The 27095-nt window shown below is 30.7% G+C and overlaps 4 protein-coding genes across 5 annotated transcripts; 2 read left to right on the top strand and 2 right to left on the bottom strand.

The window, feature by feature from the left end:
- Positions 1–588: 588 nt before the first annotated feature.
- LOC116766996 (uncharacterized) lies at positions 589–10053 on the bottom strand. Of its 2 annotated transcripts, XM_061521621.1 has the most exons (7): positions 9985–10053; positions 9090–9317; positions 8468–8661; positions 1973–2094; positions 1519–1694; positions 1248–1283; positions 589–1099 (listed from the first exon to the last, which is right to left on the bottom strand). In XM_061521621.1, exons 2-7 carry the CDS (start codon positions 9273–9275, stop codon positions 689–691), a joined length of 1125 nt encoding a protein of 374 aa, XP_061377605.1. In that variant the 5' UTR covers positions 9276–9317; positions 9985–10053; the 3' UTR covers positions 589–688. The 2 variants fall into 2 exon arrangements, with proteins under 2 accessions (XP_061377605.1, XP_032513030.2); XM_032657139.2 differs by lacking the exon at positions 1248–1283.
- Positions 10054–12937: 2884 nt separating this feature from the next.
- Positions 12938–14111, bottom strand: LOC116766905 (2-iminobutanoate/2-iminopropanoate deaminase-like). The gene is made up of 3 exons (XM_032657049.2): positions 13886–14111; positions 13398–13624; positions 12938–13261 (listed from the first exon to the last, which is right to left on the bottom strand). The coding sequence occupies exons 1-3, from the start codon at positions 13960–13962 to the stop codon at positions 13119–13121; spliced, it is 447 nt and encodes a 148-aa protein (XP_032512940.1). The 5' UTR covers positions 13963–14111; the 3' UTR covers positions 12938–13118.
- A 335-nt stretch (positions 14112–14446) lies between these two features.
- On the top strand, positions 14447–16450 carry LOC133318956 (uncharacterized). The gene is made up of 4 exons (XM_061521610.1): positions 14447–14526; positions 15435–15504; positions 15589–15702; positions 15780–16450. The coding sequence occupies exons 2-4, from the start codon at positions 15438–15440 to the stop codon at positions 16448–16450; spliced, it is 852 nt and encodes a 283-aa protein (XP_061377594.1). The 5' UTR covers positions 14447–14526; positions 15435–15437.
- Positions 16451–16650: 200 nt separating this feature from the next.
- Positions 16651–26756, top strand: LOC116767067 (serine protease nudel). The gene is made up of 22 exons (XM_032657221.2): positions 16651–16700; positions 16791–16901; positions 17141–17391; positions 17936–18093; positions 18226–18353; positions 18438–18618; positions 18941–19263; positions 19527–19825; positions 19905–20020; positions 20097–20256; positions 20342–21533; positions 21956–22125; positions 22494–22607; positions 22801–22978; positions 23198–23617; positions 23918–24106; positions 24179–24326; positions 24419–24578; positions 25123–25317; positions 25419–25650; positions 25859–25987; positions 26232–26756. The coding sequence occupies exons 1-22, from the start codon at positions 16660–16662 to the stop codon at positions 26542–26544; spliced, it is 5208 nt and encodes a 1735-aa protein (XP_032513112.2). The 5' UTR covers positions 16651–16659; the 3' UTR covers positions 26545–26756.
- Positions 26757–27095: the final 339 nt, after the last annotated feature.

Here is a 27095-nt window from a genome sequence, read left to right as displayed (position 1 = left end):
AAAAAAAAACAATAAGATTTAGTATAATTTTCGCATGTACAATTCATTGGTATAATATGTTATAATAGTACATAAAATATACACAAAGTTTTAAGTGTAAAAATCTTTCAAACCGCTCTGAAGTGGATAATAAAATAAAATACATAAAGGCATGTAAAGTGCTGTTAATTGCTTTCAAAATAAAGAGTCCATTATGTGTTATGATTGTCATAAAATTCTACGTAACACGGTCACAATGGCCGTATTCGCTCAAAGGATAGGAATGACTGCGATTTAGCTTGATTATTTTTTTCTATTATTTTAAAACGTTGGAAATTTTCATTTACATCTTTGTTAGTGTCTATAAACTTATGAGGCAAGCTGGAAAGATATCTACCGCCAACTGGTCAACACGATGTACTGTCTTGGGTAAATGAAATGATCAAGTGAAAAAACCATAGTACCATTTATTATTTACACTTTTTAAACTTCTTAACCATTTTACATCAACATTTGATTAAAATACTTAAAATTACTAAACATTTATTCATAAATATAGCTATAAAGTAAACTATTTTATAGATTATTCAATAAAATGAATTAGGACTTTTAATAAATATAATAATATACGGGTTTAGCTGGGAATAAAATCTGTGCAAAATATGTAAATATACCAGTTACAGTTATAAATAATGACAGAAATAGTTTTCTAAATATGTCTAGGTGAAATGACAGGATCGGAACTTTGAAAATGTATTCCGTTGTAGGGTAAATCCAAAGCATAATCTGCCTGCACCTCGCCAAGCCCAGTTAAATGGTGAGATGGGTCATTAACCAAAGGTGTGACAGATGGAGGCATTGTAATATCTTCTTGAACAGGTAATTGCTTTTCTTTATGCTTAACTTGTTCGGATACATCAAATTTACCAGTTTCTTTTTCATTTTCAATTAGTTTCATGTCTGGATCTCTTAGCACCCTATCAATTTTTATATGATCTTCTAAATTGAATGATGGGAATGGTGGTTTCTGGACAGATGACGGCTCACTCAGTCCTCTCTTGTCGTAATGATCGAAGGGATAGGAGTGGTAGAAGCCGTAACTTAACGGACTTGCAGCAATCTGGAACAGAACATCTGTTACCTGGTTATTGCCGTGTAGGATTAGTAATTGAGCAATCTAGCAGTTATATGTGCTTATTATATGCGAGATTAAATCAGTTAAAATAAAGTTATCGTAAACTATTGAAGCTATTCGATTTATATCATACCTTCCCTCTTTCGTGAAACCCATCAAAAGTGTCTACCTAAAAGAAAATGTTAGTTTTATCGAAGTTAGTGCTGTGTGTTCGCTTCATTCGTCGTTGTTAATAAGCTTTGTGGCGGTACTACTAATGGGTGGATTTTATTACTATTTGGATACTATAAGTAGAAACTGTTTTCATAAAATATATATCTTTTCTCCGTGTCAATATCCTTTAAGCTGTTAAATAGTTCAATCGTTTATCGTACAACCATGAGATTATTATCTTAAATATTTACCTTTTTTAATCCTTGTATTGAAGCTAGAATGAGAGCCATTTTCGCCAGTAATAAGGCTTTTCCTCCAAGAACAGCTAAAAATTGAAAACCCATGGGTATAATCACCATACCGATGGATACTACTCCAAAAATCATCATCGTCATCAAATGATGACGCCTCCTGCCTCGGAATTCCGCTAAAATTTGAAATGTGAGTTATTACATCAGACTATTCCATGTAATATATTTATTCCATATTTAGCATTAACTCAATATAACAAAACTCACTTAAAGAAATAATTGTTTTAATTAACTTTGGGAAAATTGTTTTCCCTAGGAAAACAATTTTCCTAGTTATGTATAATTATTACAAAATTAATTTGATGTGCTTAAATACGAATTAGGAAAATGTAAATCCCCGGAATAATATCCTGTACATGTACACTAACTTGTTTTCCATTAGGTATTTATTTACCTTTGTTTATAAAATTATCATCTAGGTCAAATTTTATGACGTGTGTACGGAAAATTTTTGCCATACGTTGCAAAGCCAAGTGTCTCCATTCGCCTTCTTCTAATTCTTTTTCAGTCCAAAAGCTAGAAGTTAAAATATTATCAATAACGTCTTTATTATTATCAAGTATATATTCCAGCTACATATGTATTCGTTTGGGTTGTAATTGTAAAAATAATTAAAATATCTATTGCAATTTTTGAATATATATATTTGTTGTGGGTCCACTTATATATTCGAAAAAAGTTCTGGTTCTGATACGTTTTTAGAAAATTTACCATGTAAGCTATATAGTATCAATACTCAAAACAACTTTTGAGTTTTGGTAACTATGAGACATTAAATTATTAAATTTTAAACGATACCCACTATTGTACTCCACTTTATGTATAAAGTTATGGAAAATAACATTGATTTAAAAAATTTTGTGTTCATGATTTCTCTACATAAGAATAAGAAATGCATCGTTTTGAACACAGCTTATTTTTTTATTCCACTCGAACATAGAAAGAAAACCTAGTTTATTGTCCTACATTACTTATCTCTCTAACTTAAAATACTACATAGATTTGAAACAATGATAGCGTCCGCTAGCCTCAATTCGTAACAAAAAATAGCTAGAAAAAGTGTTAACATTTTAAGAAGTAAATTTTGTTCCTTTAATTTCTACTAGATAAGTGTAAATTGTTCTAGTGGTGCTTCATTGCCTAGCTTTTATCTGATATAAAATAAAAGATAATTATAAATCTATATTAGAAGTTATAATTGCTATACTAAACGTATAAAAAAGAAATGTAAGGAAAAATAATTATTTTCGATCATAGTTTTAGAATTTTGGTGCTCAAGATTGAAATTAAAACTATATTTTTGTTAATCAAAAGAGGTGGAGAATTTACCCCAAACAATTTAAGCGCTGAGATAAAGGTCTACTTTGATCATATTTGTTTAATTATGTTCCATCGAATCATCGATCAATCAATCAATCATCAATCAATCGAAAAATAAAATTTCAAATTCATATATATGTCGCGCCGACAGCCTTCTCGTATCGAAAATATTCCTTTTCGTGTATTCGTTCATTATAATTGTTTTCATATTACCCACTTCACCGATGTTAATAATTTTATTAATACATCAGGTGATTAGTTTTTTCCAAGTACCCACAATTGTAATACAGAATTTACCATATAAAAGTCAAAGCATAATCGTACTGAATTCATTCTACATTGGTCGCTCTTAGGAGCCACAGTGGTAGAATCTCCGCTATACAATTCTTGACATTCATTGTAAGAATTTGTTAGCAATGAACAAGTATCATTTTGAGTAAAGACTATCTTTGCTTCAAAATGGAATCCTGTCCATCGTCATCGGTACTTAACGCCCAGACTCGAAAGCCTTTTAAAGGACTAGGGTCTTGGCCAAGGTTCCACGAGGATCCCCTCGCTCTCACATCAGAAGCAGGGACGTCTTACGCCACACTTTCAACCGCCGGATCGTCTACATGAAATCGCCTGGTTCAACATACAACTCCGCACATTTTTGAAGACTCGAGAACCGTTGCACCACAATTTTTGAGATGAAGACGTTGGGGCATCTTGTTTCCTATTGAGGAACCAGAATCTTTGAACGAGTAGGAAGTTCGGATGAAAGTAATTTCCTTTCAAGAAGTTCGAAACATATGGCGAAGAGTTACCAACGACAAATTAAGTCAAAAAAATGCCGTTTGTGGAAGCTGCTATTGAAAATGCAGGTGACAAAAATTAAGAACGTAAGTACTCATTCCGTACCTAAACTGATTTTTGTAGCTGCCATTGCAAGATTAAAAAAGTCGAGTTAACGATGGTTATCACAAGAAACCTCCCGTTTCACTTCAAACTATTATTAGATCTTATCATTTTATCATCGGATCGGGCTTATTTTGCTATAGATGCAAAACAACGTCACCCTTAGGATGCTACTGCAACAGTAATGTCAATTACTAAAGTTATTTCCTCGTAATAAGTGAACATAGCAGTCTACATTCACCACTATGGTAAAAGAAGTTCAAAATTTATCTCTCACTGCCCTTTTTGATAGTGGTACTGGTTGTGCCTTTATTAGAGCATCTTTAAAAAAAAAAAATCCTTGGTCGTCATTTACTAACGAACTAGATGGAGTCGGTTCGGTTCTGATCATATTCCTTTCGGATAATACTATAATCAGTTTATTTATGTTTTGTCAGCTCATGATCTGTTGAGATGTTCTTGGGAACAAATTTTTAGAAAAAAAAAAACCGGCCTCACCATTATTGTTACATATGGGGTTGGTATTGGTTTCGTTCTTAAAAATGATCCATTTAAAAACTTCAACGTAGTCATTCATAAATGTTGATATTGATTCAGACTTATAGACGTAATAAATAATACTGAATAGTTAATACCTTAGACGAAAATAAAATCATCTGCTTGCTCTTTTTGGACATATGTTCGCCGATGGCTTCGGTAGTTTTTCGATTAATATTGAGTGCTCTTTCTTCTAAAAAGTGTGTTGAATAACTCTGTAACGTAATTTCAAAAGGAAAAGTGCGTCCCAGCCGACAAAAATTAAAAAATTCTATAAAATCTCCCTATTTCCAGAACCATTAACCAAGAAATACAATTCAACGGTCTTAAAGGGAGTTTTAGAAAGTCTATTACCAATTTCTGTATACATCATAACGCCTTAACCAAGAAAAGTATAATTGGAATTCGATTCACGAACAAGAGATGACTCGTAATATGATAATATAATTCCTAACGGCTGAGCCTGTTGTCTCCATATTTTAAGAAAACCCTTCTATAGAAACATATGTCGAGGCAAGCTCTCTTGGTTATAGGGCAGTACTCATTCAAGTCCTAAAACAAAAGACAGCACGCTATCGGTTATAGGAGAATACGAACTACTGATGCTCTTCTTTCACGTATTTACCGTTGGTGAGATTTCCTTCATAATTTTGATTTTGGTGTTGAATATAAGAAATGTGATAGACTACAGAATGCTGACTTCAGTCCGAATCTTGTCCATTTTAAAGAATCACTGGTGAATATTATTACCCTCGGGTCATAATATGGATGAAAATGTTTAAGTTTGTCAGTATCAAGACAACTCGGATTGCTTTCCATACCAAATCACTCTTCGGCATTTGAAGTCATCCGCGTGTACGTTGCTAGTAAACTTGGTATACCAAAAGAAATATAATCGTTGACAGAAATATAATCGTTGACAGGGGTAGTAAGTTGTTAGGAGAGGTTAAAACTTTCTGTGATCGTTTTGGAATTAGTAAATTTACTCCGTATAGCCAGGTATTAGCCGAGCAAATGGATCAGTAAAGTGCTTCAATCCATCTTGAAAAATTGTTTCATGTTGATCAAGAAATTGGTAACTTCTGAATGGCATATTGCATTGGACTTTAGCTAACGTTAAAATTTTACAAGTCATAAAACATTAGCATTTCTCCATTAACTTTACTGACACGACGTCATCATTGCTCCATTATCATCACTGCTCCATTAGAATATCTAAATTTTATAAACATAGATGGGAATATAACATTAGACCTAGGTCTTGGCGAACCCTAAGAGAATTAATAATAACCGTTATTTTTCTAAGCATGTTACAGGAAGAGGAAAACCACGAAAAATTGCTTAAAGCAACTAACCCACACGAACGGATGGCAGTGTCGCAGATTGATGAAATTGATGACAACAAGCTTACGAATACCAATTGAAACAACATCTACCAAATTCTCCAAAACTTTACAGGTTCTCTGACACGTACAGGATATACGCATCTGAATCTACAAACTTCTACAAAACGATGGCATGACACGTGTAGTGTATGCACATCACATCTACAAAATTCTACAAACCGATGGCATAACACGTGTAGTGTATGCACATCACATCTACAAAATTCTACGAACCGATGGCATGACACGTGTAGTGTATGCACATCACACCTACAAGATTCTACAAACCGATGTCATGACACGTAGTGCATGCACATCACATCTACAAAATTCTACAAACCGATGGCATAACACGTGTAGTGTATGCACATCACATCTACAAAATTCTACAAACCGATGTCATGACACATAGTGCATGCACATCACATCTACAAAATTCTACAAACCGATGGCATGACACGTGTAGTGTATGCACATCACACCTACAAGATTCTACAAACCGATGTCATGACACGTAGTGCATGCACATCACATCTACAAAATTCTACAAACCGATGGCATGACACGTGTAGTGTATGCACATCACACCTACAAGATTCTACAAACCGATGTCATGACACGTAGTGCATGCACATCACATCTACAAAATTCTACAAACCGATGGCATGACACGTGTAGTGTATGCACATCACATCTACAAAATTCTACAAACCGATGGCATAACACGTGTAGTGTATGCACATCACATCTACAAAATTCTACAAACCGATGGCATGACACGTGTAGTGTATGCACATCACACCTACAAGATTCTACAAACCGATGTCATGACACGTAGTGCATGCACATCACATCTACTAAATTCTACAAACCGATGGCATGACACGTGTAGTGTATGCACATCACATCTACAAAATTCTACAAACCGATGGCATAACACGTGTAGTGTATGCACATATAGACCTCTCCAAAATTCTAGTCGCATCCTTGCATCGAAAATCGAAAGAAATTTCTAGAAATATTTAGATTTGATTTCGAAGTCACAATATATTATGAGAACTAGACGTTGGCGCTGAGCACGCACCAACCGTCAGTATGGCCGTGTCGCGCCGACAGCCTTCTCGTATCGAAAATATTCCTTTTCGTGTATTCGTTCATTATAATTGTTTTCATATTACCCACTTCACCGATGTTAATAATTTTATTAATACATCAGGTGATTAGTTTTTTCCAAGTACCCACAATTGTAATACAGAATTTACCATATAAAAGTCAAAGCATAATCGTACTGAATTCATTCTACATTGGTCGCTCTTAGGAGCCACAGTGGTAGAATCTCCGCTATACAATTCTTGACATTCATTGTAAGAATTTGTTAGCAATGAACAAGTATCATTTTGAGTAAAGACTATCTTTGCTTCAAAATGGAATCCTGTCCATCGTCATCGGTACTTAACGCCCAGACTCGAAAGCCTTTTAAAGGACTAGGGTCTTGGCCAAGGTTCCACGAGGATCCCCTCGCTCTCACATATATTTAAAGATAAAAATAACACAATAATAAGTATATATTATATTACTTATAAATAATTCAATGACAATAAATAAATAAAAATGATAATATATTAAATAAGCCATCTTTTGATTGATTCTATTTACGTTATAATTTAAATTAATTTTGAACAGTTACCATTTTGATCAAAAATATGATTGGTTCGGAATATAAAATAATATCAGAACAATATTAAGTTATGACAGAATAGTAATTTGATACAATCAATTCAACTGTAAACCAAATTTTTTTCCGTATTAGACAAAGTATCCAGGTCAGTTAAAAGGTAAAAAGAATACGCTAAATCTTGGCTTAGAATTATTTTGATACGCTAAGGCTTGGTATCAACACTTGTACTATTGTGTTACTTGTGTTGGTAAAACCGGCCTTTGGTGATTAATATTTGTTATTATCACGAAATATGACTAGAGGAGACTCAACCGTTTAAAAAATAAATTACAAATTAAGAAAGTAGAATTTACAGATAACATTAAAAATGAAACATTATTAAACTTAACATGAACATATTTTATTATTTTCTAAATACATTTTATGACACCCTTCATTGAAGGAAGACAATATTAGCTTATATATATTTCAAGTTCTAAAGAAATAGAAAAGATCTTAAGAGGGCAGGAAGGTACGCAAGGTTACAAATAGACTATTTTTAACTTTTAATGTTTTAAAATATTTTCCATTGACGTTGCACGTTATTTCAACACTCACGCTTCTAAGAGACTTAAGGTTTTACGTGATCGAAGTGTACTGCACTTATATAATGTAATGTGACCAATAGATAGCTTCAAGAAGTGTGATGTCATTTAGTATTTTACAAAAGAAAAAAATCAAAAATAAAACAAAAACTATTTATAAATTATTGTAACCTATTTTATAATACGAATTGTAAAAGAGAATTTGAATTTAAAATTATGTGGAATTGTTTAGCCATACAATGAAAGTGGAGCGCTTACGCAATTATGCTTGATACCCGTTTAACATGACGTTGACAAATTACTTCAAGAACGATGACCCTAACTTTACAAATCGAGTGTAATAATGTGTAGTTATTATTTGTTCAATACAATTATTTAAAATATTTTTTTATCGGAAAATTTCTATTCAATGATGAAAATAATTTAATGGAAAGATTAATAGAAATTTTGTGCTGTAGCATTTTCAAATAAATTATAATTTTATGTACCTGGTATTATTTTCCGGCACAAGATTCCCAGCAGGATCGACTATTTCAAACCTCACGAAGTTGATACCATCTGCAATGGGCACAACGTCCGGGTTCAGGGATCTGTCCAGAGCTCTCAAGGTCTTTCTTTTCATACATCTTACAAATTTGGGAAAGTTTTCTTTGTGGTCGATCGTATCTTTAACATCCACCAACTATACACGAAAATAATTAACTTGCTTACCCAAACTTCAATGGTAAGAGGATATAATTTTTAAAATAAGTCAAACCATAATACGTAAACATACAGCAAATATATATACATACATACATTAGTGACCACTCGCTTTTATATTATTTATTATTCGTGCAGTTGACAGTGTAACGTGAAATGGCTTTTATTAATATTTAAAATAGGTCACTCCATAAGAATGCACGTTATAATAAAATTATTATTTTTTTGTAATAGTTTATCTGATGTTCAAGTTGCAGATGTATGTGAGTTATTTTTTAGGCCAAAATCTGAGTTGTATATAAAATTTAGACAATTATCAAATACAATATTTTAGATTGTTACATATAATATATGAAAATTTAATACGATTAAAGAAATTTCTGTATTATATTATATGAGTTTAATTACCTTCCTCGAACAATCTCTCCAAATAATTCTAACAATATCCGATCCCTCGAGCCACATATCCGCAATGAACCTACTTAAATATGATTCCGTGTCACTTATCTGATCGCAGTGACATTTCGATATTAATATCAGAAGCAATATAGTTGTATATTTCATATTGGAGCCTTTCAACGTCACGTAAGTCATTTTCTCTTGTGTCCTGTGACTTTTGCCACTCTACTTCTGTATCTGTGAATAGTCATTATTAATAGAAATATATTATAAATAGATAATAACTTATAAATAGTTCTTATAAAAAAATATGAAACGATATTCCGATACTAGTCAAATCAGTTATTGGATACATATAATTTTTGTTTAGAATAATAATTTTAATTATGTTTGGCTACAATATCTTAGTTACAGTGTTACCACTTAAGATTAAATATAAATCAGAAGCTAACGTAAGAATATTTTTATGAACAAGACATTGACGGCACAAGGACACACATACTCCCAATATGTACTCCAAACATTTTGCTGTATTAAAAAAAAATGTGTTTAAAAGCAAGTAAGAAAAATATGAATTATTCTATTCTACACAGAATGATAATATAATAAACTAAAGTTATAAAGTGAAATGCTAAACAAAATATATAAATTGATAAATAATATTGACATTGAAATGAGTTGATTTGCGTAATTTGACATTCGAATTCTTTTACCTTGTGGTGAAAACATAAAAGGATAATTATTTTCTGCAAAGATATGATGTGATTAAAAAAATAGGATTGATTTCCTATAGGCCCTTTGTAGGTTTATATAAAAAAATTAAAAAAGTAATAACTATATTTTCACCCATAATGAAAATGAGATATGTTTAAAACTTTGAACAAATATATTAAAATAAACTCACATACTAATGAAGTCTAAGTAGAGTTCAGATAGAACGTTCTTTCTTTCCTTCCAATTGTAAACACAGAAAGCAAGCTAATTCTAGCTATACATTCATTTTATAGTGTCCCCTAAGGTTAGCAATTTTATACATGGTTACACACAAAATCATGTTAATAGTTGACGGTCTGTGCAAATCTATTACCGTGACCGTTAGACCTGTGAACTAATTTCACCTTAATACATGACATTTGTTAAACTCAATACGCACACAAGAACAATCAGGTCAATAATTAGAAATTCCTATTCACATCAAGGAATTATAAAAAACTGATCAACAATTTACTTTCTGAACAGTGTAATAAAGATTTTCAAAGTAGTTTTAATTTTTTTTTAAAGTAAGAATTTCTTCAAAGATCAACAAATACGTTTTTTTGTTACGTGTTTGGTTTACAGTAAATGCCAATATCCCAGTTTTTTTTCCTGGTATTTTATTCTGCAATGAAATTATATATATAAAAAGCCATTAAATATCATAAAAATATTTCGAGACTTCAGTGTTTTCTCTTATCGATATATTCATCTAAGAAAAAAAATTTCTAACGAATTGTTGCACTTTTATTACTTTTTATTTATATTTGCATTATTGCCACGTAGCAAAAAATTCGTGATTGCTCATCTGACAATGCAACTGAGACATTATTTTTAGAGTCAAAGTCTTTAATACTGAAACTAAATGTATTTTTTTTTATATTTTACTTATTTTTGCCAAATCAAGAAATTTCTATCTAATTATGATTATAATCAAATAAGTTACAGTCTATTTTCATCGACCTTCTTTGTTTTTCCTTGTAGATAAAATTCTTCCTTTCAACCGTAATCATATAAAGGACGCAAAAGTTTTTTTTTACATTTAGAGATGTATAAATAAGTGATCCGTTTGTAGCTAAAAGGTTTTTCTTTTTATACTATCTGGGATTAATTGAGTTCGGGACTCCCACGCTTTGAACGACAAAGAGTCGACATTCCTTCAACATCAAGATTTAAGAGGATTAGATCTTTTGTTGAATAATTCTTTTATTGTAATCTATCATTGTAAAAGATAATCTCGATACTCTTGAATCATAAACGACAGCGAACGTTGTTTAATATTATTCATACAATTTTGATACTAATTTATTATCAAAGATCTCAATAGACATTAAATTACAATTTATTAGACAATAAAGAAAAATAAATAAATGTGATTTATGTTTTTAATTTTTTAAATAGATAATGCTTAAGATACTGAAACAAATTTAAATAGTTTTTGGACTATGTGAAGTACATAGTATATATACGTATACAAATTTCTGTTATGAAATACAAGTCCCTTTAATATCCGCGCTATGGGTGGTAAATTGTAGCAACAGTGTCAAGGAGTGGAACGTGAAGGGAAATGGTTATCGTAGATATATTAGTGTATGTACTCAAAATTCTACTAAATAACATAAATTGTTAAGGCATGGTAAATATATTTTTGTTGCTCACTATTATAAAGTGCCTTAATAAATATTAACTTTTATGTTTTATAAGTTATTTCAAAACTGCGCGCAAAAATGAAAAAAAAATCGAAGCTCTTTGAAAGTAAACTGGCATTAATTTGCCCCGGAAAAGCAAATAAAAACGGCAGGTCTTTGAAACTGTTAATATAATACGTTGGATCGTATTTCATTTGATGCAAATTTATTCCGACGAAACAGCTAAATAAGTTTTTTAGAGGCCGTCAAAATATCAATTCTTTTGCTTGTAGGGACTTTTATATGCAAACACAAAGAATAGTTTTAGTTTTATTACAAGTTCGCTATTAAAATTTCTTTTTAAGATTTCAAACTTTTAAATTTATTAGAAACAGTTGCGTTCGAAGCATATTATAAGTTACTAAATTAAGAGAGATATCTTAACTTAGTTTAGGTTAAAGAGACATCAATCGTTAATTAAGATTCCACCGAGCTAACGTAATATAGTCAATTATTATTATAATCAACTAAATTTTTATATTCTTTTTTTTGTATATTTTAAAATATTTTCAATCATCATCATCATCATCATCAGCCTATCGGAGCCCACTGCTGAACAATGGCCTCTTCTCACATGGAAAAGGTTAGTGCATTAATCACCACGCTTGCTCAAGACGGGTTGGCGATTTCAATCTTATAATTTGAAATTATAAGACCAGGTTTCCTCACGATGATTTCCTTCGCCGTCCATCAGTGGCTTCTAAAAACTCTTAGGAAGTACATATGACTCGGAGAAGATCACGTTGGTACTTGCCAGGTCTCGAACCCTCGCCCTCACGTATGAGAGGCGGTCCTTTAACCTCCATGCCATCACGACTATTTTTTAGTATAACTTTGTATCAAACAAAAAATTATAAAAATAATATTGTTTATTGAATCTTTCCATTTCCTATTCGAAATATGTTGCTTTTGCCTCCTAAAAATAAAAAATATCTCTTTCATTCAGATAGTGAATATTATTATTGAATGCCCCACATTTAAAAAGCTGGTTGTGACTTTAATTCAAACTCAAATATTTTATGGATTTTCAGATTTATTTCTAAAACTGTCATTTGGGTATTGAAATACGCACAATAACTGTATTGCTGTATTATTATTAATATAATTTAAAAGTTCTTTTATAAAAGATACACAAAGCTATAATAGTCGTGGATTTATAATGGAAGCTTTATTAATACCTATTCCACGATCCAATTGATTTCAACTCTATCAAGTCAAAATAAAAAATAAATATTCACAATCTAAAAATAATTTGTTTTCATCCTAGACAAAACTTTGTTTTACATTACACTTAAGGCAGACTTATTGTTATTATAAAATTTCAATAGATTATAATATTTTTTTAAACCAATATATATATAACGATATATATATATATCGTTTTAAAAGTGATCATACAATAAAAAAAACTTTGACTTCAATAGTTATAACATTTTATTTGAAGCGTGATTATATATTAAATTTTGCAAAAACTTTTCACAAACAAGTATTGACGGTTAAATTATTGACAAAATATAATTTATGTACGTTTTACCAAAAACAGAATATTATTAACGTTTTATAAACAACAGCCCATAGAAAAAAAGTATATCACGTTTTAATCCTTACTGCAGGGGCATGGGCCTGCTTCAGCAATTGTGAGGTTTCCACTGAGGGCTATAGCGTCTATCTCCACAGCTGCACCTAGTGGCAGCTTTCCCACTTGAAATGTAGCTCGAGCTGGACAGTCTTTTACAAAAACTGTTGAAAATATATTTATATTTATATATTTATATAATGAAAAAAAAATATATATTTTTAAGTTCGGAAGGAAGGAACCTCCTTTATCATAAAACACAAAACAAAAACAGCCTGAAGTGCTTAGCACATCACTTACACTCGCCATAAATTTCATTGACAGTTTTAAAATCATCTATGTTTCCTAGCAGAATGGTGGTTTTGACTACTGCTTCCAATGAAGAGCCACCGGCTTCAAGGACATGTTTTAGGTTGGCCAAAGCCTGTCTTGTTTGCCCTTCTGCTCCCCCATTTACTAATTTTGCCTGCGTATCTAAACCTAACACTCCTGATATGTATAGAGTTTTGTCCACTAAAATTGCTTGACTGAAACAAAATTTCCAAATAAAATATGACTTTTAATATCATCAGGTATATTTAAAGTACTCATGATTACTTCTGTTTAAAAATGAGATATTTTTTTTAATAATACAAGCTATCACTATGAATTTTTAAAATGAAAAACTCAATAATGGATACAAAAGGCAGCGCATCATAAAAGAAATCTTCGAACTTCTTTTAATCTTGATATCTACGATGAAATCAGTTTTATTCAAAACTAGATATGAAAATATCATAAAGGAACACCTGTAAGGTCCTACTGGTTTGTAAATGTGTGGTGATGTCACAATAACTTTAGTAACTTTGCCTGAAGGAGAGCTCATTGTTAAACATAATTTTTTACTACTGCCACGTGAATTTTTCTAAACATATAGGTTAATAAATTCTATATATCTACATTAAAATAAAATTTTACAAAATTCAATTAAACTTCAAACATGAGACATTCTATCAAATATTTAAAATAAATACTTAAATCTCACGTAAGGTTTTATAATTTGTTTCATTTTTACTAAATAGGTTGTCTTAGTAACTGAAATGAATAATTAGTTATACCACTATAACATAATTTTGTTAATTATTGTTTTTATATTTCCGAAAATCAAACGTTAGCTTTTGCTAACTCTTCAATGTGCAAAAAATGATTTTATTTAACAAAATACCCGCTAAAGAGACGTGCATTAAGTACATAACAAGTCGTATGCGAAAAGTACAACAATGAAAATAATCAGCATTATTGCAAAAAGCCTGAACAAACAAAATTGCTACCTCAATCTGTGGGAGCAGAACTCAGTGAACGTAGGATATTTGAAGAGACAGTTAGTTATTAAATAAAAAACATGTGTAGTCTGTGAAGTGTTTTTCAATATATTTGAAGATACTCGATTGTAAGTATTGTTTGAACAGTAACACTACTTATAGTAAATATTTTGAGTAAAGAAAATTGCTTGTTTGTGGTGTTTAATATTTTTGTGGGCCTGCCATCTTTTTTTTAATAATTTTTCTTACCTAATTTTAAATCTTTGCCAATAAGACATCCTCAAATCATTTAAACTATGGACACATTGGAAATTGGTAGAGTAAACCGCTAAATTGATAAATAAATTTTAAAATTTCATTTTTACTTGACGTACATACTAATATTATATTTATATATATATATCCATCGAAATGGCCGACGAATTTATAAAGACCTAAGTGTTTTATCTCCTGAAATACTTAAAATAATATATATATATATTGTGAAATGAATTTTTCAAATAACGCGTTTTGGTAATTTTATTAACTTGCAATAAAATTTTAGAACGAATAGAAATAGCTATTTATTTTTTGATATAAAATATATGAATATGCTTGTTAAGTCTAATATATATTTAGTTCTAGTTGTATCAAGAGAAAGTTCAATAATATTTTGTTTTTATGAATGGCTTCATTGAAATAGGCAATATTCATGTATCATATCGTATTATTAGCACTTTATTAGCGATACTCTCATATTACATTCGTTCACATATTCGTTTACACTTATATTTTTAATATCGCTGTATAATATAAAATAACGAACAATAAACTGAATTGTAATCTTTTAATCAAGCATTACATTAAAGTATTATATTCTGGACTTTGTCCAGTTTAAATACTTTAACATTAGGTACTTGGAACATTTAAAATGCTAAACTTTATAACAATATTAAAAGTTGTTACTTTTTACTTGTCCCTACTTTATAACGAGAAAAGGAAAATTTTGAATAGTAGTACAGTTAGAATATTAAACATAAGTATAATATATATACAGAACATGGCTACAACTACAAATGAAAAGTTAGCTGTAGGGCTCCCGATGGACTTGGCGGAGACAAATAAAGGTGAGACAGTTGATTTCAAATTTGAAAATCTTTTTTAATACCGTTTATTTTATTTCTTTTGTCTGTATAGATAATATTTTTCAGTTCGCAATGGTTTCAAGTGCATACCTGCTGTTCAAAAAGCGCTATTTATCATCACACTAATTATATTTTCTATCGGTATCTATGTTTTGTTTCTGAGACTTTTAAAAGTCGACGGTTAGTAAAATGATTAAGTCAATAAGTTTATTTGAATAAGTCTTAAATTAAAAAATAATTTCTTTTTCTTTTTGTAGATAGCATTCATACAACTGAAATCATATTTGTATCAGAATTAAACGGAACCCAAAATAGCTCTTTTTCACAAGATAACGCGGAAGTGATAATTTTGTTTAGATCGAAAAATAAAACAGCACGTATTCTTCCGTTAGCAAGAACAAAAAGAGAAACTATTTCCTTAAACTCTAAAACACAAGTTCATACCAAAGATGAAAGAATAAAATTTAAGGACAGTCAAGTACAAAAGGCAAGAAAAATTATCTCAGAACATGATGTTTTGTGCAACGAAGCAACACACAAGGATGTTTGTAGAGATCTTATAATGAAACTTAAATCTCTGACCGACAATAATTTTTCCGATAACAGTGAAAATAAAGAAAATGAAAAAAATGAAAATGAAAATAAGTCAGCTATTACAAATAAACTGGAAGACACCACTGATACTGACCTTTCTAAAAAAAACCCGGTTCCACTTCAGAGAGCTACAAAAAGTGTACCATTTGAGAAAGATGCTAGTGGCTATGGTCCTTCTAATCAAATGTATGATACAATTCCACATTTAAATTCTCACGGATTAAACAACCTACCATTATCGGATTCCTGTCTCATGTCTCGTCTTATAAAACCTAATTTCCATGGCAAGTTACTCACACAGTTTACATTATGTGTAAAATATTTTAGACTTTGACTAGCATCAATTTGAATTAGTTTTCTTAAATAGTTCAAAAAAATATACTATATACTGTTAGCACAGGCTGTGAGATATTGTAATATATTTGCTAAAATCTTTTTTAGTTCAATTAATAACGCTAAGTTTCCCCCTTTACTTTTTATAATTTTAGAATTGTCCCAAGTTATACTCATACAAATTATTTTCGATTAGGTGGTTATGGAGATATGTATTCAGATCATCAACTGCAATATCCGCACCACTCAAGGTACGAATTGAACTTATTACAACGCATCATAAAAATATTTTTATCAGAAAATAGTTATTCTTATCTTATAAATTTTATTTCTCTTCCTAGGCCCATATCAAATTATAGGTCGCATTATGCCCAAACTCGTAATTCAGAAGAACTTTTGACAAATCCTCACCCACAAGACATCGGAATCGCTATGAAATTCTTATCACCAAAGTGAGTATCGCGTTAAAGATTACATCATTTTAATTTTTAAATATGCACTTACTTTCATATGATCGTTATACATACATATTTACAATATTTTGTCAAAAATTTGTAAACAGTTTTTTAAGATAAAGAAATGTCCTTGTGATAAAAAAACTTAAAATTAATGAATTATAATATTTTTATTCATGTATTACTAAAATGTCTCCCATATAATGAATGAATTTACATATAAAAACTCGTTTTAGATATGACATGACATCCAAAGACTCTGTTGGTTCAAATTCGACATTTAATGAAATAGAATGTCCAGTTGGAACTGTTTCATGTAATAACGGGGCCTTGTGTATAGATGAACACAAATGGTGCGATGGTAATGTTGAATGTGATGACGTCAGCGATGAATCAAAATGTGACTGTAGATCAAGGGTTGATGATTCTAGAATTTGCGATGGCTATTTTGATTGTCCTTTCGGTGAAGATGAAATGGGATGTAATGGTGTGTATAAATACAAAAAGCTAGTAACAGCATATGAACAACACGTTATATCAACTAAATGGCATTGAAATCGATCATAGTTACCCATGAAATGTCGGCGAATATTGTGAATCAATCGAAATTTTCTTTCTTTATATATTTGACAAACTCAACGTATATCATAAAAAATTGTATAAATTAATTAATTGTATTTTATGGCAAGTTTTATATATTTATATTATGGGAAAGATAAGAAACAAAATTATTCCACGTATGAAATAAACAAAGACCAAAGGGAATAATTGATAAAAATAGAAAATAAAAAAAACTTTCTATAAAACCCTGAACCTTATTAAAATAGCTTCGATATCGCAATAAATAAACTTTTTAAAGGAAATAAAAGAGATAAAATTAGAGAGAATCAATGTTATCTTTCGTCCTTTTCTGAAGTTGTTCTTTATTCAAATATTCTCACTCAACATCTGTACCTTACACTGCCAATAGAATTTGGGATGAGTAAATAAACTTCGTTTGTGAATAACAAATAGGCTCCTTTTCTTTCCAGGTTGTAATGACAACACATTCAGTTGTGAGGATCTAAATGTTAACTCAAAGAACACATGTTTTTCCAAGGAGCAACGTTGTGACAACTTTGCGGATTGTCCAAATCAGAAAGACGAAATTGACTGTAGCTTGTTAGCACCGAGCTTACACAAAAAACCCGTAAGAAATTTTTGAACCAAAATTTATCTTAAAAAATGATATTGTTATCTATAACAGAATGAAATTAATGAAAGTACGAAAAACCAATATTATGTTTGGGTAATTTAAGATATTTTATTTAATTTCGTACAGCTGTTTGCCATTTCAAATACGGAAGGCTTTCTGCACAGAAATTTTAAAGGAAACTGGTATGCCGTCTGTAGTAATCCTTACATGTGGGCACATGATGTGTGTCGTCGGGAAACAGGGCTTATAATAAGGTAAGTTTATTATATATTTTATTTATATTTACCTAATTAAAAATTTGTGCTATATAAAGAAAATGTAAATTATTATCTTTTTAGGCCTCCTTATATTCAAGTTGTGCAAATAGATCCCTTAATAAAGGTTAAGTATATAAACACGGCGCTGGGAGGATCAATACACACTACAAATACTTGCGGGAACAATTCCGCAGTGTACGTCACGTGTCCTGATTTATTGTGTGGAACCCGAGTGCTATCTTCCTCAGAATTTTTAAGACAAGTTTGTGTATATTTATAATTATTATATATAGTTTCAGATATAGTAACTTATTCTTCTTCAGCAATAATATTTTATTTTAGTCTCTCTCTCTTTTAGTTAAGGTTTATTTTAGTCATTAGAATATAATAATTTATTTGATTTAAAGCTTTAAAAGTTTCACAACCACAATAAACTTATTGTAAACATACCTGTAGTCACATGCATAGTTATGCATGTGACTACAGGTATGACAGTTTTGAAACTTCATTATTCTTAGTAAACATTTCTTATTTTAGTATAGTATTAATGAATATAATATATTTTTACGATTTTTTTACCGTAGAACGCTAATATGGAAGACAACCTGTTTGGCCGGAATAAAAGATTCCTTTTCCAAGAATCATACCCTGGGATATATTACGGTGACCGAAAAAAGAGATATACAATAAACAACGCCTGGCAATCCCAACCATTCCATTATTTGAGAAAAGATTTGGTTAATGATGTAAGGAACAAAAGATCAGACAGTAGAGTAGTGGGAGGAAAACCTAGTCAACCAGCTGCCTGGCCGTGGGTAGTAGCACTTTATAGAGATGGAATGTTTCATTGTGGAGGCGTTATTGTTAACCAAAATTGGATAATGTCTGCGGCACACTGCGTTAACAAGTGAGTAATAACAAAATGTTATTTTTATTCCTAGTAAAAGAGTGAATTAAGTTTAATTTTGTAAAAAGATATAGTATGGATGTTTTATTATCAGTTTTCCTTTGACTTCAAAGAATCATAAAGTTTAATATAAATACACATATTAAAGTAACCTGTATATAAGGATGTTTTATTTCAGAAACATCTCAAAAAAGCTAAAAAAAAACAATAAATTTTCCTAAGCATTGTAATATATTCTAAGTTTTTTGTAAATATTTTCAAAGATTTTGGGAACATTACTATGAAGTACAAGTCGGTATGCTCCGTCGGTTTTCATTCTCACCTCAAGAGCAGAACCACCGTGTTACTCACGTAATAGTGAATCAAAATTACAATCAGGAAGATATGAAGAATGACTTATCTTTATTGAGAGTTAAACCTGGCATTCAGTTTAGTCGCTGGGTACGACCTATTTGCTTACCTGGACCTGAAGTGGCTGGTGCTGACTGGATGTGGGGACCTCCTGCTGGTACGACTTGTACAGCTGTAGGCTGGGGAGCAACTGTAGAACGTGGCCCTGATCGTAAGAATTTTGAAAAAATATAATGAATAATTATTTTAGACAGTTTTTGCTCTAATTGCTACTTTTCTACTTTTTATAGCGGACCATATGCGTGAGGTAGAAGTTCCTGTATGGGAGCACTGCAAACATGAGGAAGATCAAAGTGGCAGTGAAATGTGCGCAGGTCTTGCTGAGGGTGGTAGAGATTCTTGTCAAGTATGAAAAAAATAATAGTTGTTTATTCTAAATGAACGTACTTTTCTGTTCTATTTTTAAGTATTTTAAAATACAGGGAGATAGCGGAGGACCACTTCTATGCACTAATCCTGCCAATCCGCAGCAATGGTATGTAGCAGGTATTGTGAGTCATGGCGATGGTTGTGCACGAAAAGGTGAACCAGGAGTTTATACAAGAGTCAGCGTTTTTGTTTCTTGGATACGATACCACATTGGTTAGTGAAATGAGTATTTTTGTTTAATTAAGATATTATTATATTGGGTACAAAATTAAACAAATACATTATTTTATTTTTAAAGCATCAAAAGCGTTACCGATAATTCAGCCTAAACAAGAATGTCCGGGATTTAGATGTGATTCTGGGATTTCAAAGTGCTTGCCAAAAAAGAGGATGTGTGATAAAATAATAGATTGTTTAGATGGCGAAGATGAACTAAATTGTGAAATAGTGAGATCAGCAGATATTTTTCCAAATAATTTATTTCTCAATCCATTGGCTAAAGTCGCAAATATAACAAACAACCAAGAAACTATCAACATAAATGATAATGAAAAAAACAATAATCTTCCAAGTAATAATATTATCTCAGTCCCTGATAGCAATGTGAATACGAAATTAAACTCATCTAATTTAAATGAATTTGAAACTACAACATTTTTATCGAATAAAGATATAATAACTGATACAAAAGTACATGACCAATCTACTTTGTTTGTAACCACGGAGAAATCTATCATCAAGAATGATGATAAACTTACAAATATTATACCACTCCCAACTGAAATAAGTTTAGAACAAAGTTCCCTTTACGATGATATAAAACACGCTTCAACAATAGAAATGCCATCTCCTGATTATTCAGGAGAATCCATAGATGATCTGGATCCAAATGAATCAATTACATTAGATTCAATTATTACAACGACTACAAGCAAATATTTTGATGATATAAATATAAACCTAAACTCTAGATACGCAATAGAGTCTATGTCCTCGATTTTAGATAACCCTCAAAAAGAAGAGAAAATATTCACAAATATTAAGGTGACAGAGAAAACTTTGGTAACATCACCACTTGGCATTTCTAGATTAGATTCGGATATTGATTCTACAACAGTAACTATAAAATCAAGTGATTTTAATACATCCGACGAAAATAATTTAAATAACAATATATTCAATAATACTATTGATCAAAAGGATAACTTAAACTTAGCAGATAATAAATATAATAAGACTATTCCATCGACAAATGATTATGTGCCAACTTATAATGGTAGCAATAATTTTAATGAAAGTACTACTGAACCAAATATATACGACCAAATAAATTCGGAAACGAATCATGAACAAAACTATTTAACACCCATTAGGCCGATGGATACTACTTACACTAATAGCGATAAAAATGAAGACACGTTTCTGACTGAACTCCAATCAGCAAAAAAGAAAAAATATATACCAACGCCTACTGAGTTTCAATGCAGGCGGTAAGTAATTACGATAATATAAAAATGATATATCATTTATGCTTACATACGTTTTATACCATGCGAGAACTTTGATTTTGTAACAAATCAAATCGTTAACGCCATTATTGAATAAAAGAATAAGTCTGGATTCTCTTTTCAACCCTCACAATGGAATTATTAACTCTCTATCATTACGTCACAGTATTTTCCGTATTTCATTTTAAGTATTAGAAATATTACGAATCTCAAATAACTGCCTGGTAATTTTTTTTTCTCATCTTTTATTGAAACTCATTTGTTATTTTCAAAATACTTATTATGAACGTATTCAAATTTTTTTTTTAATATTTTAAAATATATTTGCTTAATTCACAAAGAGGAGTTGAATAGAATAAATTTTCCTTGTTATCATTTCATTAAGTACATCAAAATTATTTCAGCATTTATCAAATCGTCCCCCACACGACTCGTTGTGATCATAAAGCAGACTGTGAAGATGGTTCAGATGAACAGGATTGTACGTGTGTTGACTACCTAACAACTTTTGATAATAGACTGTTATGTGATGGACACTTCGATTGTGCCGATGGACAGGACGAAGTGAATTGTTGTAAGTGATAATGATTCTGTGTGAATTATTGAACAAAAAAATTAGTATTTTATTTCTACTAAAGTTAGAAATGGTCATACGATATCTGAAAGATAAACTAATACCTATACTTTCGTGCATCAATCATGTCATTATGATAAATCTAATAAAGAAAGTTACGAAGATTTTGATTAAAATATATGGTTAGAGGTACCACAAGGTTTATAGTTTTATAATAGTTTAATTAAGTTTATGTAAATTTGTTTCTATATTGCCAAAGTTCTCAAATTTTGGTCCGGTATTCTGTAAAAGACAGTTATATTTTTAGAAATACATAAAGTGACCTAAGTTAATGCAAAAAAAACTGCAAATATTTTTTTTTATTAAAGATACATGTGAAGGGGATAAGTTTCTATGTAAACTAAGTGAAATGTGTCTCGATTCAAAGTACGTTTGTGATGGAATACCACAATGTCCCTCAGGCGAAGACGAAATGGACTGCTGTAAGTATTGATAAAGCTGGCTAAACTTAGGTTAAATAAAGTTCAATTCATGGGTATATATATGGTTTAGATTCTTTAATAGATTAAGGAATACAATTCATTTTTTGTATAGTAATAAAAAGGCATACAAATAAAAGTCTTCTGAAATAAAATGAGAACGTGAAACTTTAAAATAACAATATTTTTTAAACAGTTGCTCTTACAAACGGCAATCATATTGAACGTGATATACACGGCAGACCAGAGGCAAAATTGGAGGGTTACTTGACTAAAAAGTATCAAAACAGCTGGCATGTTGTGTGTGAAGACAACATGTCGGTTTCAGAACAAGAAGAAGCTGCTACACATATATGCCGCTATTTGGGATTTAGGTAAAAGTATACTTTTATATTCAAATTCAAAAACCTTTTATTCTTATTCACATGTTTAGAGTTAAGACTGCCTTTTCTTGATAGCAATTACAACTTTTGAAAAAAATACAAGAAATGATAAACCAAAAATGTGGTGTAATTAATCATAATAAAAAAAGTTTTCCAAATATCTAACTTAGCATGAATCTCATTAAATGTTTTCTATACATTATTTTGCAGCTCAGCAAATAAATATGTTATCAAATATATCAATGTGAAACAAAAACTTCATCATATGAAAGATAAAAGGTCGATACGAAATATCGACTTAAGGATGCCCGTTCACTTCAGCTATAGAACAGCTAGTGAAAACAATGATTCCACGCATGTAGTCATAAATGAACCTCAAATAATTAAAGAGGAATGTGTTCCTAATATAACGAAAACCTGCATGTCGCTTTATGTTTTTTGCGATCATTCCTTGTACACTCATTTTGATAGCATTGATGAAGTGAACATCAAGAACGAAATAAAGAAGATGTCTGATCAAATGTGGCCATGGATTGCGAAATTATATGTGGACGGAAAATATAAATGCACTGGAGTTTTAGTTGATTTGTCTTGGGTTCTAATAAATCACGTATGCCTACCGAGTTCTGAGTACGTTATTATTTTAATATGTTTTTTTTTTTGGTTTTTTATTCTTTAGGGCGCTGAATAAGTTGACCATTCACTCAGTTTAATGTAGTTGTCGCAGAAATGTTGATTTTTATTTAACAGCCATTTTAGAAGAAGATTGTTACTTTGTTGACAATCTCGGTCTACATTTACTACAAATTGATATCCCTTAAAAGTTCCTAAAGCAGCTGAATATATATAACCAACAAGTTCTTACAATTAGTATAATTACAATTAATATCAGTGAACAGCTAAAAAATAGACAATAATTTCAAATCACAGGCTAAGTTATCACTATGTAACAGTTATACTTGGTTCTCACAAAACTCTTAAATCAACTGTTGGACCTTATGAGCAAGTGTATCGAGTTGATGCAAAGAAACATTTATATCAAAGAAAAGTTATGCTTCTGCATCTCAACGAACCCGCTGTATACACATCTATGGTGAAGCCGATGGTAGTGACGTCTCTGTGAGTTTATATTTACCAAAAATATTTTAATGTAACATTCAAACATATTGTCTAATGTTATCATGTTTTTAGATATTCCGATGATGCTGATAATACGATATGCGTAGCAGTTGGCCAGGATAGGAATAATAAAATGTCAAGCGTTTTTCTAAAAGAAACTGATAAATGCAATTCCCACAATCGATGTTTCGATCTTTTAGTCAATTCTAGCTATTGTAACGTAAGTATTAATATTATTATACCCTTCTTGTCTAATATTTTAAAATATTAATTAGGTATAATTACTTTCTTTCTTTCCTATTTTTCATTCAGTTTGAAGATGCAAAATGGGCCGGTATAATAAGTTGTCACAACAAACGTGGATGGTATCCCGCAGCGTCGTTTGTTAAAGACATGGGAATATGTAAAAATACTGATGGCATAAATGGAACAGACATTGGAAATTTAAAAATTGATATAAAATATTTCGAAGGTAAAACAATTTTTAGTTTTTAACAAGATCAAATTGTTGTTTCGTTTACTATTTTTCTTGTTTGTAATGAGCTTTGCTTATACCTTACCTACACGTCCCAGCTTATTTTTATTACATCAGGTCTTTTCCACGGAAACAAAATTACTTCTGCATCACTATCAGCAGATAATTAATCCCTACATAATTAAATAATACATGTTGACACTTGACATTACTAAATATTTCCCATGAAATTTATTTCGTATGTCTTTGTACACTTAATTTACTCAAATAATATGTTATTTACTACTTTCCTTTTTTTAATTTTTAGTTTCTTAGGAAAATTTTGAAAAGGCACAAATAATTTTCTTATGTAATTAAACTATTCAGTTAGAACAGTACTGTTTTAGCATTTCGAAAATAAGAATTCTTATAATGAATATATTTTTACATAAATATAAGGTTTTACTTGACATAATCTTTAGTAAAATTATCTAAATCTGATCTACAAATGACGAAACCTAAATAAATAAAAATCTGTTGAAACAGCCTTTTATATTTATAGATAAACCATTACCTCTTTCCGATGGGCATTTGTTTACAAATTGCGAAGGAGTCCGGTGTCAAAGAGGGCATTGTGTAGGGTTACAAGATGTATGTAATGGGGTCACGAATTGTGAAGATTCTTCGGATGAATCTAAAGAATCATGTCGGAAAAAACATGATGTTTGTACACAAAATCCATTTTATCGTGGATGTGGTAAGTTTTTAAGTTTTGACCATAGAAAGTTTATTTCCAGTTAGATTTTAACATTTAGGTTAATTTAAAATTAAATATTGTCTTTATTTATTTATTTTCAGAATGTCCGGTTGGTCAGTTAAAATGTCATAATGGTCAATGTATACCCAAAGAATTGTTCAAGGACGGCCGCAATGATTGCGGTGATGGCACCGATGAGCCTGGTCAAACTTTATGTTCAGATTACTTGAGGAGGGTTATGCCTTCAAGACTTTGTGACGGAATTCTTCACTGTCACGACAGGAGTGACGAAGATCCCACATTCTGTAAATGTTTCGCAAAAAAGGCGTACAAGTAAGTAATAAAATATATTCTTTTTTTTACTACCTACGTCACAGAGGACTGAACTACATAATATAAAGCGTTTCCACAGTCTCTTTATTTCCAAGATCAGTTACATTTTATATATTTCCAGTTTATAGTTTTACCGCTTTATACCTCTACAATTATTTAGAAACGACAGTTTTGTTGATATATGCAATTGCTCATTGTATTTATATAGGTGCACAGGAATGTCGATTGACGAGGACTACTGCGTAGCAACTGACATGGTTTGTGACGGTGTACTTGATTGTCCAAATGGAGATGATGAGCGAACCTGTATAGGTTTGAGCTCGGCTCAGGGAACACCGTAAGTATTCAACCCCATATTTATTGATTTAAAACCATAAAGAGGGAAGAACTGTTAATAATCAGTCATAATTAATGGGTACATGAAGGATAAACTACTTAATCTGTGAAGGATAACTTTATTTTTAATTTTTTTGATTGATTTCATATTACGTATCGCATCATCTTAACTTCATGGAGATATCTGTAATGTTAAGCACGAACCATAATTTGTTCAATCTTATTAATATGACATTATATTACAGGCACGGCATTGGCGAAGTAATAATTCGCTCCCACGGCGTGTGGTATTCGAAATGCTATACCAAACAAAACCATACGAAATCAGAACTAGAAGCTATTTGTAGAGAGTTAGGTTTCATTGGCGGACACGCAAAACAACTGCCAGATCCTAAAGGAATGCCAAATCCCTACAACAATATTGTTATCGACATGTTTTCTGATGTAATGCTAAATAATAACACAATAATAAAATTGAGAAACACACCGAATCCTATCGCCCGCGCTGTGACTCAAGATATAAAAGAGTGTTATCCAGTTTTTATAGAATGTCTTTAGAATTTGGTAGGTAATTTAATTCCGCTCAGTAAAAGTAATTTTAATAATAAATGTCTATTATTACCTTATTACTTATCCGCCATCTATGTTTGATACCCTAAACTGACTACAAGTTCTATTGTGAAACATTTTGTTTTGTTTCTCAAAGCAACTGTAGATGTCACTTAATGAAGAACTGTAGATGTCACTTTGTAAGAGATATATTTATCTACCAGGTAATTATTTAAATGAAAAAATATATATAATTTTTTGTTAGCAACGAACTAAGTTACATCATGAATGTTTTGTAATAATAAAATCGTTTTAAAAAATATCTTGATATAATCATTAAGCCTCAAGTATAAAATAAACATATTATATAGAAAGTAGATGATTATTAACTAACCAATTTAAATGACAACTTATTACTAATTGAGTTTAAAACTTAACTAATACAATTAATTTTATTCTTATGAAAACAAAAATATTGGGAAACTAAAAGAAGTACTTTTTTCATGCAATACATCCACTGATAATATAGAATATTAAAGGAACTACATATTATGTGTTGA

This window comes from Danaus plexippus, chromosome 10 (assembly GCF_018135715.1).
Source record: "Danaus plexippus chromosome 10, MEX_DaPlex, whole genome shotgun sequence".
Taxonomy (NCBI): Eukaryota; Metazoa; Arthropoda; class Insecta; order Lepidoptera; family Nymphalidae; genus Danaus; species Danaus plexippus.
Note: the sequence above shows the minus strand (reverse complement) of the source record. Positions and strands in the feature narration are given on the sequence as shown.

What these genes read in the sequence shown, in the direction of transcription:
- LOC133318956 (XM_061521610.1), top strand. Translation starts at nt 15,438, where the DNA reads ATGGCTACAACTACAAATGAAAAGTTAGCTGTAGGGCTCCCGATGGAC. An exon ending in CTTGGCGGAGACAAATAAAG is followed by an intron (nt 15,505 to 15,588) that starts GTGAGACAGTTG and finishes AATATTTTTCAG; the next exon opens with TTCGCAATGGTTTCAAGTGC. An exon ending in GAGACTTTTAAAAGTCGACG is followed by an intron (nt 15,703 to 15,779) that starts GTTAGTAAAATG and finishes TTCTTTTTGTAG; the next exon opens with ATAGCATTCATACAACTGAA.
- LOC116766996 (XM_061521621.1), bottom strand. Translation starts at nt 9,275, where the DNA reads ATGACTTACGTGACGTTGAAAGGCTCCAATATGAAATATACAACTATA. An exon ending in CAATACAAGGATTAAAAAAG is followed by an intron (nt 1,284 to 1,518) that starts GTAAATATTTAA and finishes ATTTTCTTTTAG; the next exon opens with GTAGACACTTTTGATGGGTT. An exon ending in GGTTTCACGAAAGAGGGAAG is followed by an intron (nt 1,100 to 1,247) that starts GTATGATATAAA and finishes GTTCTGTTCCAG; the next exon opens with ATTGCTGCAAGTCCGTTAAG.
- LOC116766905 (XM_032657049.2), bottom strand. Translation starts at nt 13,962, where the DNA reads ATGAGCTCTCCTTCAGGCAAAGTTACTAAAGTTATTGTGACATCACCA. An exon ending in AAACCAGTAGGACCTTACAG is followed by an intron (nt 13,625 to 13,885) that starts GTGTTCCTTTAT and finishes ATTTTGTTTCAG; the next exon opens with TCAAGCAATTTTAGTGGACA. An exon ending in CAATGAAATTTATGGCGAGT is followed by an intron (nt 13,262 to 13,397) that starts GTAAGTGATGTG and finishes TATTTTCAACAG; the next exon opens with TTTTTGTAAAAGACTGTCCA.
- LOC116767067 (XM_032657221.2), top strand. Translation starts at nt 16,660, where the DNA reads ATGTATTCAGATCATCAACTGCAATATCCGCACCACTCAAG. An exon ending in CCTCAGAATTTTTAAGACAA is followed by an intron (nt 18,619 to 18,940) that starts GTTTGTGTATAT and finishes TTTTTACCGTAG; the next exon opens with AACGCTAATATGGAAGACAA. An exon ending in TCAATTCTAGCTATTGTAAC is followed by an intron (nt 24,327 to 24,418) that starts GTAAGTATTAAT and finishes TTTTTCATTCAG; the next exon opens with TTTGAAGATGCAAAATGGGC.